This window comes from Polistes canadensis, unplaced genomic scaffold (assembly GCF_001313835.1).
Source record: "Polistes canadensis isolate GaletaPanama2010 unplaced genomic scaffold, ASM131383v1 scaffold_10, whole genome shotgun sequence".
NCBI lineage: Eukaryota > Metazoa > Arthropoda > Insecta > Hymenoptera > Vespidae > Polistes > Polistes canadensis.
The window spans coordinates 1,265,290-1,283,048 of record NW_014569557.1 but is presented as its reverse complement, the minus strand read 5'-3'; the positions used below and the strand labels follow the sequence as shown (position 1 = coordinate 1,283,048).

General features: G+C 27.7%; 5 protein-coding genes across 6 annotated transcripts; 3 read left to right on the top strand and 2 right to left on the bottom strand.

Annotated features, from left to right (window-relative positions):
• Positions 1–17: 17 nt before the first annotated feature.
• LOC106792672 (thioredoxin domain-containing protein 17-like) lies at positions 18–1,100 on the bottom strand. The gene is made up of 3 exons (XM_014759172.1): positions 756–1,100; positions 482–563; positions 18–370 (listed from the first exon to the last, which is right to left on the bottom strand). The coding sequence occupies exons 1-3, from the start codon at positions 895–897 to the stop codon at positions 214–216; spliced, it is 381 nt and encodes a 126-aa protein (XP_014614658.1). The 5' UTR covers positions 898–1,100; the 3' UTR covers positions 18–213.
• Positions 1,101–1,612: 512 nt separating this feature from the next.
• On the top strand, positions 1,613–6,687 carry LOC106793029 (ribosomal protein S6 kinase beta-1-like). The gene is made up of 12 exons (XM_014759611.1): positions 1,613–1,896; positions 2,019–2,059; positions 2,135–2,309; positions 2,641–2,724; positions 2,793–2,926; positions 3,017–3,079; positions 3,175–3,303; positions 3,378–3,468; positions 3,541–3,657; positions 3,790–4,029; positions 4,154–4,305; positions 4,434–6,687. The coding sequence occupies exons 1-12, from the start codon at positions 1,810–1,812 to the stop codon at positions 4,489–4,491; spliced, it is 1,371 nt and encodes a 456-aa protein (XP_014615097.1). The 5' UTR covers positions 1,613–1,809; the 3' UTR covers positions 4,492–6,687.
• LOC106793027 (uncharacterized protein F21D5.5) lies at positions 4,641–10,387 on the bottom strand. The gene is made up of 9 exons (XM_014759610.1): positions 10,088–10,387; positions 9,793–9,953; positions 9,134–9,621; positions 8,801–9,046; positions 8,656–8,727; positions 8,311–8,580; positions 7,934–8,215; positions 7,790–7,851; positions 4,641–7,692 (listed from the first exon to the last, which is right to left on the bottom strand). The coding sequence occupies exons 2-9, from the start codon at positions 9,932–9,934 to the stop codon at positions 7,569–7,571; spliced, it is 1,686 nt and encodes a 561-aa protein (XP_014615096.1). The 5' UTR covers positions 9,935–9,953; positions 10,088–10,387; the 3' UTR covers positions 4,641–7,568.
• Positions 10,388–10,585: 198 nt separating this feature from the next.
• LOC106792636 (transcription elongation factor S-II) lies at positions 10,586–12,593 on the top strand. 2 transcript variants are annotated; one of them, XM_014759134.1, is made up of 4 exons: positions 10,586–10,788; positions 11,224–11,401; positions 11,500–11,855; positions 11,939–12,593. In XM_014759134.1, exons 1-4 carry the CDS (start codon positions 10,720–10,722, stop codon positions 12,272–12,274), a joined length of 939 nt encoding a protein of 312 aa, XP_014614620.1. In that variant the 5' UTR covers positions 10,586–10,719; the 3' UTR covers positions 12,275–12,593. The 2 variants fall into 2 exon arrangements, with proteins under 2 accessions (XP_014614620.1, XP_014614626.1); XM_014759140.1 differs by having other exon boundaries at positions 10,587–10,796.
• A 267-nt stretch (positions 12,594–12,860) lies between these two features.
• LOC106793059 (run domain Beclin-1 interacting and cysteine-rich containing protein) lies at positions 12,861–17,456 on the top strand. The gene is made up of 8 exons (XM_014759667.1): positions 12,861–13,448; positions 13,583–13,734; positions 13,800–13,983; positions 14,070–15,652; positions 15,739–15,921; positions 15,997–16,179; positions 16,270–16,423; positions 16,549–17,456. Exons 1-8 carry the CDS (start codon positions 13,269–13,271, stop codon positions 16,747–16,749), a joined length of 2,820 nt encoding a protein of 939 aa, XP_014615153.1. The 5' UTR covers positions 12,861–13,268; the 3' UTR covers positions 16,750–17,456.
• Positions 17,457–17,759: the final 303 nt, after the last annotated feature.

Sequence of the window (17,759 nt, the reverse complement as noted above, 5' to 3'; positions counted from 1 at the left end):
AGATAGTGTAAAGAATTAAATTAAATATAATAATTCATTCCGTGATTTTCTTTTATAAAATAAGTAATGGAAAAACCATTATCAAATAAAAAAACATATTTTTAACTATAGTATCAACAATTTACTTGCAAATATCAAAAATTTACTTAAGAGAATATTCAATACTTTTTTGAATTATAAAATAATGGCACCATATATATAAAATAGACAATTTTAATCATCTTTTTCTGTAAATAACATATCAAGAAGTACTTCGCTTTGGCACTCACTACCTTGTAAACGTTTCTGAGTTCCCCATAGAGCCAATGTTGGTAGCACCTTCAATTGAGTTTTATTATCTTTACGGAATATGCAATTAGGATCTTTCCAGCTAAAAAAATAAAATAATAAAAGAACATATATTTTTAAATCATAATATATTATATTTATCATAGATTCTATGCATAAAAAAACTTAGTGAAAAATTATTTTATATATTTACAATGCTCTGTCTCCTACTTGAACCTCAACAAAATGGGACCTCTCAGGGAGTGTTTTTAATCCGGCTTCTATAAATGGCTCCGCTGGATTAAAAAAAAAATTATTAGAATAATATAAGATTATTCAAATATTATTAATAGAAATGAAACAACAGAAATAAATTTATTTAGATCTATGAATCAAAGGGAAACTTACAATACATTATTGAACTAATGATTCATTACAAAATAGGTTATGTACTTTGAAACAAAAGAACAAAGCCCAAAATGTTTTACCTTCCACACAATCGGGACACCAGCTTTGACCATTTTCAAGCTTTGCACCTGTGTATAAAACAAAGACTAGTTCTTCAGTTTTTAAATTTTCAAAAAATTTCACAAAATCATTGTATCCTTTAAGGTGGTGACGAATAGTCATTTTTCCTTCTTCCTTTTATTTGTAAGAACAGAAAATCTTCAACTCAAATAATGTTATTTTATCGGTAAAAAGATAAAAGAAAAATCAGCATAATCTTATTGTAAATTGAATACGTTTTATCAATTTAAATATACCGATAACGAATCTATTGTTCTAAATCCACTTTTTAATGTCTGATAAAGTAATGACTCGCGCATGTGATAGACTGCAAAACTTAAAGACATTATTTTCATATAATAATAGTCATTATATATATATATAATATGTTTTAATATAACTAAATATTAATACATAAAGTATGTAAATAAAAATAATAAACTTTTATTTTCTTTTTAATTTAAATATATTAGTAAAAAAAATAACATTGCGCAGGAGTAGTTATAACAATAGTATTTCAATTTTGCGTTTACTTTATATGAATTGCCGTCATTATATCAAAATTTATTTTAACTTAAATTCGAATCGAACAAAGGTGCATATAATTACTTCGAAATTTTCCTGTTCCTTCTATTGTTTCGTAGAAAAAGATTATGTTATTTGAATGTACCGCGTTAAAGAGAATGTATAAGTACAAAAGCCGGCAACAATGCGAAATGCTTTTATGTCAGAGGATTGGTGGTAGAACTCGAGTAAACTTTGAATGTTAATGTTGATTGGTCAAAAATATGTTTCTCCCAGTCGAGTATAACCGCTGAAAAAGATTGTCAACCAATGAACGAATTTACGGAGAAAAGGTGTTTGGTATGTTCTGCGGCAGGGCAGTTTCTTGTCAGAAGCGTAATGTAGACATTCAAGGTTTGTGCAATATAAGGTGCAACAATATTTCACTGAGAGTGCACGCGCTGCATCAAGGAAGATTGGTAATTTCTTTAGTCTTAGGACGTCTTTTGATAGAAAACAATCGCATCCAGAATGGCTGCGGTATTCGATATTGAATTGCACGACGTGGATGCAGTGAATAGGGACGAGTCGGACGATGATGTTATCGAGATTGGAGAGGTAACTTTCCTCTTTCCCCCATTGATATTTCGAATCTCAATATTTTTCTTTTTATTATTCCATACTTCTTTTTAATATTATTATTTTTATTATTACAACTAAATTGTTTTCCTTTTATGTAGGAGGACTACGATCCTAATCCTAACGTGAATGAAATAATTGAGTGAGTAAATCTTTGCATCTGGTGGTGTAATTTCAATTTATATATTAACATAATAACAATGATGTTTTCTAACAGATCGGATGGCGTTGAAACGGTTGCTATTTCCGAACAAAATGTTAATCGTGGGAGAGAAAGAGCTGGACCACAAGATTTTGAATTATGCAAAGTTATTGGAAAAGGTGGATACGGAAAGGTCTTTCAAGTACGTAAAATAACAGGAAACGACAGCGGTACCATTTTTGCTATGAAGGTAAGTTGAAAATAACATTGATTTGTTTACAACATATATGGTATTACAGTCGTATAGACTTACAGTCGTAGAATAGTAAGGGGTTACAAAGTATTACATAAAGAAAGAACCCTATGATCACTCTGGCACTCTTCTCTGGAATTCCATCTGACTTATTTTATGAGAAGGGTTTTTGAGTTACTCTCACTCCATGCTCTCTCTTTATGCTAAGGATGTAAAATTATATTTTGAATCGAGAAAAGAACTACATATTTTTAACAAAAATTTTGTTTATATTATAACGAATTTTCAAAACTTTGTAAAAAATGTTATTATTGTATTTATAAATTAGGTGTTACATAAGGCATCTATCATAAGAAATCAAAAAGATACCGCTCATACAAAAGCTGAACGAAATATTTTAGAAGCTGTTAAGGTATAGTTAAAATCAATTAGTATATTTTCAAATCCATGCTATTTCTCTTTAACATAATTTTCTTGCAGCACCCATTCATTGTAGACCTTATGTATGCTTTCCAAACGTGTGGTAAATTATATTTGATCTTAGAGTATATGTGTGGAGGTGAACTTTTTCGACATTTAAATGACGAAGGAATATTTTTAGAGGATACTGCATGGTAGGAGATTATACAAGTATATGTTATTGTTTGTTTCTGCATTCTTATATAAAAGCAATTTTTAATTTAAAGTGTATACTTTGATTACAGTTTTTACTTATCTGAAATAATACTGGCTTTGCAACATCTTCATTTACAAGGAATCATTTACAGGTATTATACATTTATAATATTGCGCTCATTATACATTATATGCCAATGTTATTTTAATAAGTATATCATTAATTACATATTAATTTGCGTTGCAGAGATTTGAAACCAGAAAATATTTTGTTAGATGCAGAAGGTCATATTAAATTAACTGATTTTGGTTTATGCAAAGAACATATACAAGATGATACTGTAACACATACTTTTTGTGGAACTATAGAGTATATGTAAGAACGTGTAATTTATATTATTAATATTATCTGTTTAGTTAGGGAAAAATATGTTATGTTTTTTTTCTAAGGGCTCCTGAAATTTTAATGAGAAGTGGGCATGGTAAAGCAGTCGATTGGTGGAGTCTTGGTACTTTGATGTATGACATGCTCACAGGATCTGTATGTAATTTTTTCAGTGGATACATTCATATATTTCTGTTTTTTCCCAGATTATATTGTTTTTTATTTTAGCCTCCATTTACATCTACTAACAGGAAAAAGACAATAGACAAAATTCTACGAGGCAAATTAAATCTTCCTCAATATTTAACACCCGATGCCAGAGATCTAATAAGAAAGCTGCTGAAGGTTGATAGACGTTTCGTTACTTTACTTTTAGTTATTTTAGATTATTTTTTTAGCATTAATTTATTAAATTAATTTTGAATAGTTTAATAATATAAAAATAGTTCTTATAAGTTTTTTAATTTATTGATACAGAGACAAGTCGCACAAAGGCTAGGTACTGCACCATCGGATGCTGAACAAATAAAAAATCATCAATTTTTTAAACACATAAATTGGAACGATGTTATATCACGAAAATTGGAACCACCATTCAGGCCAATATTGGCAAGCGAAGATGATGTATCCCAATTTGACAAGAGATTTACAACTTCCGCCCCTATAGATTCACCTGCAGAATATACTCTGAGTGAATCAGCTAATAGAGTATTTCAGGTAAGTATTTTGTTTCGAAAATATTACTTTAAGTAAACTTACTAAATATCACATAAGATAATTAAGAACTTACAATTTTTTAATCAATTTCTTTATTATTATTATTATTATTTGGTCTTTTAAGGGATTCACATATGTAGCACCAAGTATACTTGAAGATATGTACTCCCAACCAAGAGTTATAAATGCTAGAAGTCCTCGCAAAGGCAATATACGTGGTTTCTCACCAAGAAATACACATTTCCATTTGCATAATTCGCATTTGCAAAATCATAGGTAAATCTATTTTGATTACTTGTGATAATTATGATACAAAATCGTAATAATTTAATAAGTATGAAAGTTAATTTGAATGATATATATTTAATGTAATTAAATATGGTGTCTATAATTGAATGTTTTAGGCATAATGGTGTAGGGCATAACAATGTGGAAGACACAGAAATGATAGAGATAGGCTAACTGTCACTTCTTAAATAGCGAAATAATGCTTAGCATTCTGGCCTAACTGCTGAATATCCGTGACCAATCCTCGTGTCTCAGGGAGGGAATTTTATAAGCATACAAAAAGAGAATAGCATAGGATGGGTCTGATCTTAATTGCTTCAAAGGATATTCAGCAGTTATGTTTAGCTAATTTTTTTTTAATCAAATATAACAATTACGAATTTATCAACTAATATTACGTTTTAAAAAACGATGTGTGTGCAGCGGTTGTTGGTATCAATTTAAGTAACACATCTGATCTGTTATAAAGGAAAATTATTAACCTATTAACCGGGGACGGATGAAAATATTTACCTTCTTTTATATGATATCAAAGATTAAATAAATCAGTTTTATTTTTATTTCTCATTGCGCTATTAGAGCAACGTTATATGTGCAATTTTTACAACTTATTTTATTTGAGATCTCCCCGATTAACAGGTTAATTTTAAGTTGATATTTTATTAGTAATTGTAATAAGAATTATACGTTTTATATTCATATTTACACAATTTAACTCTTTTGTGATTCACGTTAGTATATATATATATGTGTACGAATATTAATAAGATAATATCAATTTTGTAGATTTTATTTACAAAAGATAAATGTAAAACAACGAAAATGGTAAAATGCTGCCATCAACCGCTCTGTTGCTTTAATCTATTTTTTCATGCTAACATACTATTTGATTATTTATAAATTAATTTTAGCAGCACATTGATTATTTATGCAATTAATTTTAGCAGCAATAACGTTTCTATGGGAGCAACGATAGCATATTTTGCCTAAATAATAGTCAAAGTTAGATGCATTTATGCAAATGAAGCAATGGAATTGCATTTTTACAGTTTAAAGTTCCTACAACAAAAAAATTGCAATATATACGAATATTTTGCTCACATGACATAATAATATTGACTAATAGAAACATATGAAAGATAGCGTATAATCTTTAGCAATTTTTTCAAAATGCAATTGTTCCAGAAATAGCAATTTACTCTATAAGCATGCTGCCATAGCAACCATATTACTGCACAACTGAAAAATCTATAAGAAATGAAGAGTTTTACATTCGTTCCTATATTTTACACTTGTTAATAGTGTTTTTTAATTACAAAGGAACGTGAATGATACAAGTTACCTTGAACTTATTCTTTTTTCTTTTCTTTTTCTTTTTTTGTTAATTAATGCAATATTGACTATAGACATATATATTCATAGATAAATTATAATACAAAATATAAGCAAGAGTAACTATTTGATGCTCAGCAAATTTCCAAACTACCCAAGTGTTCACTGGCCATGATATCTGGCAAACATTACATTTAACTATTTACAATAATTCCATGGTCGAGATGTAATATTAACCCAATAATAAAGAACTTTTCTCTATATAATTTGTGCTTAACTATTAATTCAATATATATACACTTAATGTTGCATTTCGACTATGTACGCAAATAAATGCGTATAATAAATATACACATAAGATTATAATATTCGCAGTTGTATTGTAATGTAAAAAATATCTATTCGACAAAATATGATTATTTATAAGCTATTATTATATGTATCAAAGAACGTACACTTTCAATGTTAAATTAAGAATGTGCCTACAGAGTTTTCAAGATGCTACTAAAAACTAGAACAATGTGCCGAATTTAGAAATCTAGAAGGAGGACATAATATGGAGCATATTAAAAACTGTCGTTACAATCATTGTTGAAACAAATCACTGTTAAAATCAAATAAGATTAGAATTCTTTTTCTTTCGCAATTTCAATTATGTATAATCATCTTTTTATGAAGAAAGTATAACTCAAAAAAAAAAGAGAGAGATCTATTATTCATTATCAATTATTTTGTAGAACCGAATAATGAAGATTATAGTGAAATACTATTTCCAAATATAGCAAATAGAGAACTTTGTAGTTGAATTCTTAAAACTCTAATGATGTGCTCTCAAACAGACTGTGACATCGATACTCATTGTTATGACCCATTTTTAACAGGACCTAAATAAGGATTATGGCGCTACATGTTATTATTCTTAAGGAATTCTTGCAAATTAATATATCAAATATTTATCATGGTACTATACGTTTAATTATTTACAAGTCTGTTTTTAAGAAAAAAAAAGAAACAAGAAAAAACAAGATTGACAAAAAAGTATTATTCCATAATCTTCCTATCATATAAATTTAAGAGCACATATTTATCGATTGAGGCACGATTTATATTAATTGAAAATTATAAAAAGATGTTAGAATGAAATTAACACAATTAACCTGTAACAAAAAGGTAATATGTGTTTCATGCTTCCAATTAAGAAAAATTGTAGTTTCTTCAATTGATTTATTGCTATCATGGTTTGTAATCCTCTTTAAATCGTGTATACCAATAAATATAATGATTTATGACATAAGCTCGTTTAAATATGTTAGATAATTGAAACACATGAAAAATATTACATGTACTTAGATGATCATGGAAAATATTACAAATGAATTAATATTTTATTTTTAAATTTATTTAGTAGATACGCACTATCTACGAAATACTATCAATCTTGTAATAATACTTTTGTATTTTCAATCATGTAACATAAGTAGGTGCATATGTACTGACATACACAGCAGTGTCCATTATTATTACTGTTATAAAAACAAGATCATGATCAATAGTTCAATAGCATCCTACCTATATGTATGCCAGACGCAAGTCATCACCAAAAAAACATAAATATGAATTATTAAAAAATGTGAGTTAGCTTGCTATACAGCAATATTATTTTTTAATTACACACAAAAGGGAAATAACCCAATAAACTTATACACTAATACGAGATTGTTTCCTGCATATCTAGTCTGTACATGCGTTGAAATCATTCATTTAAATACATTTAAATACAATATAGGTAGCATATAAAATAATACATAAAAAAATGAAAAATTTTAAATATATTATTATCTAATATGTTCGTCAATTATGCTAAGTATTATAATAATTGTGATGATATTTTTAAGTTATTTTCATTACAATTAATACAATTAATTTTCGAGCAAATACATTTCATATAATTCTTTATCTTTTTCAGACAAAAATCGTGGAATAAAATTGATTTTTACAATTTCTGTGAAACCTTCTTCTAATGTTGGTGGTATATAATTTTTCCTGATAAAACAGACAAATATATAACAAGAATACTTTCAAAAGTGTAATAAAAAAAACAAATATGATATAGTAACTTGAAAAATCTAATTCTACTTACATATAAGAGTTTATGATGATGTCACTAATCTTAGCATGATTAGAATCAACTAATTCACGAAACTAGAAATAAATAAAAATAAAATGATATTAGAAATATATAAATAAAACTAGGAAATATATAAAAACAAAAATCTTATTTTACCTTATTATTATGTTTGGCATGTTCAGTACTTGTTGTCAAGAGAAAGCATCTAATTGGAATATTATATTTTTTTGCTACTGTAATATATCTTTCACGTGAGACAGGATTTGGATTAGTATTGTCTATAACAACACGTTTCCCTTTAATCAAAGATTGTTCCATAGTAGATATACATTTCTGCCAACTTCCCAAAGTATCTCTGTTAATGTAATCGTAGTCGGTTAAATAAAGTTTAGCAAAATGAGATTTTCCAGAGCCAGGACTACCAACCATGAGTATCATCTGTTGTATTTATAAAACAGTTATTATTTTTATACAATTATATAATAAAAAATAAAAAAAATGAAAATATTTATTTTATATTATCTAATACATACTTCTTGTTGTTGCGAAGTAATTTTAGCATCAGTGGGGTTATCATCTTTTTGCAATGCTTTTGGATTAAATGTAGGTAAAATATATGGTGCAGCTTTATGCCCAAGAAAGTGTTCTTCTGGGGTTTGAAATTGTAAACCTATATTCATAGCCATTAAACGATCTACTTTAGAATGATCCTTCTTTCTACCAGGTGCCCAATTTTTTTGTCTACCTGCCGCATCTCCAACATAAAAAGAATTTAATTTATCAATGCTGAAACCTCCATTTTTCTAAAAAAGAAAATAATTATGTCACCATTATAATAATATTTTTAAAAAGATAGAACATTCTTATATTGTACATACATCGTTGACGAGTTTATTCCACATTCCTGGTGCTGGTTTTCTATATATATTTTTTTCCATAGAAATAAAGACCTATGATTTAAAATGTTACATAAGTAAAAAAGAATTATAGCATTAAATGTTTTAGAAATATAGAAATATTTACTTGAATAGGAACACCTAATTTTTGTACTACTTTCTCAATTTTGACTTTAAAATCTTCTATTTTCACTTTTCCTGTACCAAGAGCTCCTTGATTAGTAAAAATGACAATTTTATAACCATCTTCATAGAATTGTTTTAATTTTTTAGGTACTGTAGGGTATATCAATTGCCAATCATGAACATCTTTTGGAAATACAAGACCAGACTTTGTTTTTATCAATGTGCCATCCATGTCATATGCAGCTATCTGTAAAAACAAACATTTTGTACGTATCTAATTATTTGTGTTTTTTTTAATTAGAATCAATAATATTTTTTAAATCACAAATATTACCTTTGGACGGTTTTGCACATTTGGTGGAGTATATATCAGTAATTCTTTATTACTGTCCCACAATCCTGTAGTTTTCATTGTACTATTATCTACATCATTTTCCTTGGATGTTGAAGCAATAGCATTGATTTCTTTATCTTCTCCATTTATCGAATAATTGTTTTCATTGCTAATCATTTCTTGTACGATAGCATTACTTTCATCTTCTATTTTGCGCATTTTGCACGAGTTCGTTGTATCTATACTTAATGATTCATCTTCCGAATCATAAGATCGTTTTTGTACCAATGTTTGATCATTCTGTTCTTTAGGTGGTGGATTAAATTCTATTTGATATATGTGCTTCCCATATAAAATTTCTAATCTATCATTATGTTTGACAATGAATCTATTATCTTTTTGAGTTTTGAAGCCATTTATACCACAAGCTTTTGTACCAACTTGTTGAACCGTTACTATATGTTGCACATAATCTGCACATAATCTAACTACAAAATTAATAGAAAATAATATGTTTAGATTAAAATTTAATTAAAAATTTAGAATAAGAATTTTATAAATCAAAATATACGAATTGATTTATACATTATATATATACAATAAATTAGGTAGAGAGGAAATATTTAAAAATTAAAATATGTTAATAATATATGTTAAACCTTGTTTTCTTGAACACTTTATATCAATAATATTAGTTCCTTCAGAACGTCCTATAAAGATTGGAGAAGAATCAGGTAAATAAACAGTTGATAGAGTTTCACTATTACTTCTTAAATAACAACTCTTAGCTCGTTCACCCATTCCAATATAATTACAATTTCTGTAATATAAAATTTTATGTAATTCTATAAATCAATTCTTTTTTTTTTTATATAAATGAACTGTTGTATGTATATTTGTTCTAGATTTATTAATATTTTATACAGAGATACAACAAATATATAAATATATTACTTGTTTTCAATAATATAAAATTTATAAATTTGTAACTGTTATATACATTCGTAGTCGTCGCAATTCAAAAAACCGTAATAAAATCATCTGCAATAATGTATGCATTATGTAATCATTTTTTCTACATTTATTATATAAATCTTATACATCAAGTATATATCTTAGAATCATTTCAAATAATTTCTATTTCTACTTCATCTCGTTATAAGTTCAATAAAAATTATTTATAAAAACATATATAAAACTTATTTATTTATAAATAAAAATATAAAACATTATTCAGACATTACTTTTAATCATTGACTAATTATAAATAAGAGAGATAACTTTATTGCTTTTTTGTTTCTTGTATGATGCGCTCTCATTAGATGCTTCACTATCACGTGATTGAACAGTCTCTGTGGACATGCTTTTTGTTTGGCGTAGCCACTTACCATATGACCATTCTATGATTGGTCAGTTGTGTCAGGTCGCTGTTGATGGCGCGTCTATTTCCAACACTTCGGAAGATTCCCTTGAATGTTTACATGATACATGATTGAAGTGTAACTACGACCGTTACAGTTTTGTTGTACGGTCATTATTTTGTGTATTTATATTAATTTTTAAGTAAAAACTAGTCCGTTTTAACAATGAGCGCTGAAGAAGAGGTTTTACGAATTCAAAAAAAGTTAAACAAAATGTCAAGTGGTGACGGGACGGTGAGTAAGTGAGTAAAATTAACCTAGTTGCATATCGCTTGAACATGTCGATGAATTAAATCAAAGAGGGATAACATTTTAAGAATAAAAGTTTTAATCTTTTAAGATATTTGTTAATTAAATATATTATTTAAATATAAGAAATAAGTTTGGCATATGTTTATCTACAAGTAAACAATTGTGTTTTGATTCATATAGCATAATGAAGTTATAGTGCATGTTCAAAGTGTAATATCCAAAGTACATTATTCAATATAGTTGAATTTTTTTCAAATATTTGAAAGATCATTTCGAATGTCTCTGAAATTTGTTATTTAATAGTATATAAATTATATGTGATACTCTGGAAAAATATTAAACGATAAGTATTAAAAATTTCTATAATTACAAATATTTTATTTACTTTTGAGTGTTTTTCTTCCTTCTTTCTTTCAGGGTCAAGAACAAGCTCTGGAGTTACTTAAAATTTTACAGAAACTTCCTGTTGACTTGGAACTTTTAACAAAAACAAGAATCGGTATGACAGTAAATGCTTTAAGAAAATCAAGTAGAGACGATGAAGTAATTTCATTGTCGAAGACTCTTATTAAGAATTGGAAAAAGTTTTTATCTGGTAAGCAAATTACATTTAATTGTAGAAAAAATATATTGATAAAAAAATGATTACATTTTGCATGTTTTATTTTATAAGTATTATTAATTCTATTTTAGGGTCTAATAAAGATAAAGATTCTACTACTTCGAGTAGTTCAAAAAAAAGAGAAGAAAAGTCCGAAAAAAATAAAGACGAGGCAGATCAAAAGAAAGATAAAGATATGGTGGATGGAAACGATGTAAAAATAAAAGAAGAAAAGCCTAATAAAGATCTTCAAAGAAAACAAGCTTCATTTCCAGCTCCTACTACAACAGATGCCGTAAGATTAAAATGTAGAGAATTGTTAGCTGCCGCATTGAGAGTGGATGGTAAAACTGTTGATGGTTGTGCTAGTCCAGAAGAATTAGCAGAAGAATTAGAAGAAGCAATATATGCAGAATTTAAGAATACCGATAATAGATACAAAAATAGGGTAAATAATAAAAAAATGAAAATAAAATAAACCATCTATCAATTGCTTATATCTTATACGCTATGGTGTATATTATTTTATAGGTTCGCAGTAGAGTTGCAAATTTACGTGACGTTAAAAATCCTAATTTAAAAACGAATTTCATTGTCGGTGCTATTACACCAGCACGGTTAGCTGTTATGACTGCCGAAGAAATGGCAAGCGATGAGATAAAACAATTACGGGAACAATTCAAAAAGGAAGCAATTAATGATGCTCAACTTGCTACTGTACAAGGCACTAAAACCGATTTACTCAAATGTGGTAAATGCAAAAAACGTAATTGTACCTATAATCAAGTACAAACACGGTCAGCCGATGAACCTATGACTACTTTTGTACTATGCAACGAATGTGGAAATCGATGGAAATTTTGTTAATTGTTTTCATCGATTTCATTTCTTTATCATTGTCATACATGAAAAATGTACTTCAATCGAATTGTATCTATAAAAGTGGTATTTGTTTGACACATACTAATAAGATGTCATTAAAAAATATATAAAAATTATGAATCTTGAAATGTACATTGGCTATCTTATTAGTAACTACATCTTCATTAAGTTCGAATGTTTACTTTAATGTATATACTAAGAACAGAATGTATTTAATCGGTGTACTTTATAGCACATAAATTAAGACTGTCTCTAATTTTTTTCTCTCAATTTGATGAATTAAGCAAATATAGAGATTTTAAAAGAAAATAATATTATTCATTCTCCCTAATTAGATGAATACTTTAATTATAGCTTATAATGTAATTTACATGTTTTATTATATTTAGTTTTAAACAAATCATTTTTCTAAATGTTTAAAATGTGTTAGTAAATTTATTACCATACACATTTAGTTACACAGATAATTTGCTGCGCCATCTAACATTGTAGATATAAAATGAAAATTGTAGATAGTTTTCTATCTCGTAGTTAGAAGATTTTAACCTAATTACAGGCAAAGACTGCGCAGATGCATCATAGTCACGCGATAAGATAGATACTTGAAGGTCTTGTAGGACAACATTATTCTAACCTTATTTAAATTAGCAGTAATTGGCATGTGATCTTGGATGATGGATGTTGTAAACAACAATGAATTAATATTTGCATCTCCGTTGATATTATTACAAAGCAAAATTGATTTAAATACTTTAAAATATGAAAATACTTGAATACAAAATAATTGAATAGAATTTAAACGTCATGAAGATATTGGATAACGTGTATTGTTGCAAGCAATATCATTCAACATTTATGTATAATGCTTTAAGATATATTCTCACTCGAACTATAATATTGTCCTATTTTGTTATTGTTTTGATGCATACATAAACAAATTAATTTATTCATAGTAATATATTTTTGTATAATCAGAAAAATGTGTGAAAATATACACGTTAAAGAACAATGGCAACTTCTACAAAACCTCAGATTTACTGTGGAAGGGTTACTCATTGATGGTATAGCAAATGTATGGAATGTTTATGGTGGTTTAAATAGATTACACAATGCAATGGAACAAATCTTCAAACATGGCTTTCGTATATTTAATTCTAATGTAAGTAAAAGATGTAACATATAAATTTGTGTTCAAAAAATAAAGTATAATATTTTCATTAGTATATTGTTAAATGATAACTTAAATGTTTATTTTTAAATAAATATAGTAATGATAAAAATTGAAATTTATAGGGTGAGCCAGATTGTTGGATTTTTATTCAAGGATTAAATTGGCTTCAACCGTCATTAGTGTCATCACCCATAATATCTGAATGCGAAGATTATTTTTCTAATTTACCAACTAAAATCATTTCTCGGAAAGATATGTTATGGTTGTACAAAAGGTAAGGATGCGAATAAATATAGTTTCTAATAATCGAGAAATAAAAACAACACTATTTGTTTATAGTTTAGAAAATCACAGCTTATCTCACAAACTATCTTGGCTTTTATCCGATAAGGAACATTTACTTTCTTGTCTCGAACCATGGGCTTTTCTTTGTCAAGAAAAGTTGGCCGAGGCTACTCTGATATGTTTAAGAGCAGTAGAAAGGAACCAACCAATACTTTTAACAGAGATCGATCCATGTTTAGTAAGTTTTTACCTAACTTAAATGTAGAATTAGTTGTGCATATATAATTATTTTTAATAAGTTGTGTTAAATTTCAATCTTTACAGTTTCAACCAAACTGGATCTCGTCTAATTTAAGCCCGAAAAGACATAAACGTTCTTCATCTTATCCTGCTAACTTTTGTTCTACGACTTTGGGTATACTCAGAGAAAGAAAACTACATATTCAAACAAGTGGTCAGTTATCGTACACAAATATAAGTGTTAAAAACATAGCGTCTCAACATAATCAAGATAATATTAATAAAAACAATATGAATAAGAAGGATAAAGTTTATGATATTTCTTTGAAAACTTGGAGTAGTCTTCCGACATTAGAGGACTCTCATAACAATTCTTCGAAAACTTCAATAACTGTTTTAAACTCTACCGAAAATCCATGTGTGCATAAAACTGTTAAGATTCAAACACCTTCTGTTGAGTTGTCAAAAATAATTCACATTAATTACTCGGATGTTAAACAATCAACGAATTCGTCGAGCGAAAAGGTAGCAACTAAACCAAAGACTCCTACAAGAAAAATGAGAAATAAAATAAAAATGGCGCAAGAGAATAAAAGAATGTTAAATACTTCTAGTGGAAGCTCCAGTACTTTAAATTATGAAGATTCGATAAGAGGAGTCGTTGAAGAACATTGTATTTCATCAGAAACCACAGATGGAATAAATTTAAAGAAACATGGAACAAATGGTATCAAAATAGATCGGAAATTTAAAAAGATAAGTGCTTTTTTACCAAGATCTGCACCAGAGTTTTCTAATTCGTGGTCAGTTGAAATAGAAGGACAAAAGGATATTAGAACGCCAAAGAAAAGTTTTATGGAGGATGGTGGAAGTAGTGTTCAACCAATGGCTACAGGATTTTTTCCGAGGCCTATAGAAGGACAAAGCTTGACAAGTTTTTTATCTTCAGCACAATTTTCTAAAGCTAATGCTGAATTAGATAGGGAAAATGCACATTTTAGTATTTCCGAAGCTATGATAGCTGCTATCGAACAAATCAAATGTAACAGGCAATGGTGTCTTGTGGATGAAACCGTTGAAGATAGCGATGAAGAAATTAATAATCTTAAACAAAGAATACGAATTAGACGACGCCAGCGTCAAGAAGAACGATGTAGAGGAAGAATATGGAATCGTGATTTATTCAGTGATGGAAAGACTGATACAACAACTACCGATCAAAGTGTGAGTCCTTTATCAACCTCTTCTAATACTACATCTGATAGTATTTCAACGGATGATGTAGAAGATATAGAAGTAGATAATGCGAATATGACTAAATTGAACAATTCTGGAATATCTGCATCTATGGCTTCACTATATTCTGATGCTGATTTACATCAATTTAAACAAGGTTTAGAATTGTCGCAAAATGAAAGTATTATATCTGCAGAAGGTGTAGCATTGTCGCTTATTAGTAGATTTAGTGAGAAGCAGTTACCGCGAGCAAGCGAATTGCAATGGCTTGTTTCTGAAAAAGATGCTCCACAACGATTATTACCTCTACCAAAAAGTTGGCCTGTTAGTCCGGATGAAGTTGAAAAAGAGGATTCAATTCAATTACGTGGAACTGTCGAATGGGCTCCACCCAGACCACAGATTATATTTACTCCACATCCTCCACCTATGTAAGCGTATTTAAAATTATATTTTTAATATTAGATTATTAGATTATTCGATCTGTTATAATAATCTCATCAATGTATTTTCACAGGAGACGAAAATTAATAGCTAAACAAAATTATAGATGTGCAGGTTGTGGTATGAAAGTTGCAGTTAAATATGCTAACAAGTTTCGATATTGCGAGTACTTGGGTAGATATTTTTGTACTGGCTGTCATACAAATCAAGTAGCTCTAATACCAGGAAAAATATTATCTAAATGGGATTTTAATAGGTATTTCAAAATATTTATTTTAATATATTCTGTATTGTGTTTAAAGTATGTTAAATTCATTTATGTTATTTTAAGGTATCCTGTGTCTAACTTTTCATACAGATTATTAGACCAAATGTTGCTTGATCCATTGTTTCAAATTCAGGATTTAAATGCTTCATTGTACAGACGTATAAAACAGTTAGAAAGAACAAGAATACTACGCACGAAGTTATTTTTTCTCAAAGATTTTTTGTATACTTGCCGATTTGCAGCAACGTATGTTTTCTTATTATTCGTGACTTGAAATGATATTTTTAATTATTTGATGATAAATCATTTTTAATATGTACTTTAATTTTTAAACAGCGTTCAAGATATTTTGAAAAAAGAGCCAAATTATATTATAAATGATCCACATATATACTCTATACAAGATCTGATGTACGTTAAGCTTGGAATATTACCCATGCAATTACAAGAATTGATCGAAGTGTGCAATGCTCATGTTACCGCTTGTGAGGTATGAAATATTTTTTTTTCAACATTATTCATACATATATGTGCTTACATGTATTCACTGTTACGTTATTTTATGTTGTATTTTATTATTATTATTTAAATATAATTTTGTATAATTTGTTTCAGTTATGTCAAGCAAGAGGATTTGTATGTGAAGTATGTTACTCCAAAGACGTGATATTTCCATGGGAACTGTCCAAAATTACCCGATGTGAAATTTGTGGAGCTTGTTTCCACAATGAATGTAAAGCAACGTTTAATAAATTAAAATGTGAACGTTGCGACCGTTTGCAAGCTAGAAGAGTATCGAGACAGGAAGCACTTTGACAAAAGGTAAGAATTTCTTCTGTTATAGAAACATCAATTAAATTAGAATGTAAACGATAATAGAGATTTTGGAAAGTTTTTAGATTATATGTAAATTAAAATTTGTTATTATTTATAATTTATTTATATATATTCTTCATCTATGTTTTATCTCTCTATAGTCATGATCGATAACATTTAGTATTTTTAAATCTCAGTATCAGCATATAAACATTTTATGGTTCCTTTTAATTATTAGCCATTCATTTAGTATTAATATAATGCGAAGAAATGTTAACGATGCGATGTACTTGGATATAATTAATAACAATATTATAAAAACTATCCATACCTATATCTAATACTATGACATATATTATATGGTCAGCGTTTAGAATGTATCTTTATTTCGATAGAATTGTTTTATTTTTCAGTTATTATTTTACTAATAATTTGCGCTTAATTATATACTGGTGAATAAAACACACGTTCTACGTTAAGAAAACATTTTAAATGCATACCATTAGGTGGTATGGTAAGACTGACAAAATTGTGATATACAATACTAATTTTCTCAATTATATAATTTTTATTTAAATAAATACATTTTGTATATATATAAAAGGAAAGATGTATCTTTTTGCTAGCGATTGTTACCACAATACAAGAAAAAAGAAATGTTATAAGAGTTAATGAAGAAAATGTTTAAGAGTAATAAATAATTTAAAATATAAAGTTAACATATATATATATATAGAAGAAAAGAATTTCCAGTAAAATATTATATACAAGTTAATTAAAAATCTATATTTTGTAGATAATATATACAGAGATAAATATGATAAAACTTGTATTTAGTTATTTAGTATCATAAGATATGCTTATAGTTTAAAAATACTAATACTATTTGTATGCTAAGTAATACTAATACTAATTGTGCATGTCAGAAGAAATAATATTAATAGTAATAATGATAGTAACAACAACAATAACATAGATGAACCTATTTTTATCTCAAGAGTATGTTATCA

Coding starts and splice junctions, on each gene's coding strand:
- LOC106792672 (XM_014759172.1), bottom strand. CDS start 897: ATGACTATTCGTCACCACCTTAAAGGATACAATGATTTTGTGAAATTT. Junction 564..755: donor GTGTCCCGATTGTGTGGAAG/GTAAAACATTTT, acceptor TTTTTAATCCAG/CGGAGCCATTTATAGAAGCC. Junction 371..481: donor CAAGTAGGAGACAGAGCATT/GTAAATATATAA, acceptor TTATTTTTTTAG/CTGGAAAGATCCTAATTGCA.
- LOC106793029 (XM_014759611.1), top strand. CDS start 1,810: ATGGCTGCGGTATTCGATATTGAATTGCACGACGTGGATGCAGTGAAT. Junction 3,658..3,789: donor TAATAAGAAAGCTGCTGAAG/GTTGATAGACGT, acceptor TTATTGATACAG/AGACAAGTCGCACAAAGGCT. Junction 4,306..4,433: donor TCGCATTTGCAAAATCATAG/GTAAATCTATTT, acceptor TGAATGTTTTAG/GCATAATGGTGTAGGGCATA.
- LOC106793027 (XM_014759610.1), bottom strand. CDS start 9,934: ATGGGTGAACGAGCTAAGAGTTGTTATTTAAGAAGTAATAGTGAAACT. Junction 9,047..9,133: donor ATGTGCAAAACCGTCCAAAG/GTAATATTTGTG, acceptor TTGTTTTTACAG/ATAGCTGCATATGACATGGA. Junction 8,581..8,655: donor GGAATAAACTCGTCAACGAT/GTATGTACAATA, acceptor TTTCTTTTTTAG/AAAAATGGAGGTTTCAGCAT.
- LOC106792636 (XM_014759134.1), top strand. CDS start 10,720: ATGAGCGCTGAAGAAGAGGTTTTACGAATTCAAAAAAAGTTAAACAAA. Junction 10,789..11,223: donor TGTCAAGTGGTGACGGGACG/GTGAGTAAGTGA, acceptor TCTTTCTTTCAG/GGTCAAGAACAAGCTCTGGA. Junction 11,402..11,499: donor TTGGAAAAAGTTTTTATCTG/GTAAGCAAATTA, acceptor ATTCTATTTTAG/GGTCTAATAAAGATAAAGAT.
- LOC106793059 (XM_014759667.1), top strand. CDS start 13,269: ATGTGTGAAAATATACACGTTAAAGAACAATGGCAACTTCTACAAAAC. Junction 13,735..13,799: donor ATGTTATGGTTGTACAAAAG/GTAAGGATGCGA, acceptor ATTTGTTTATAG/TTTAGAAAATCACAGCTTAT. Junction 15,922..15,996: donor TCTAAATGGGATTTTAATAG/GTATTTCAAAAT, acceptor TGTTATTTTAAG/GTATCCTGTGTCTAACTTTT.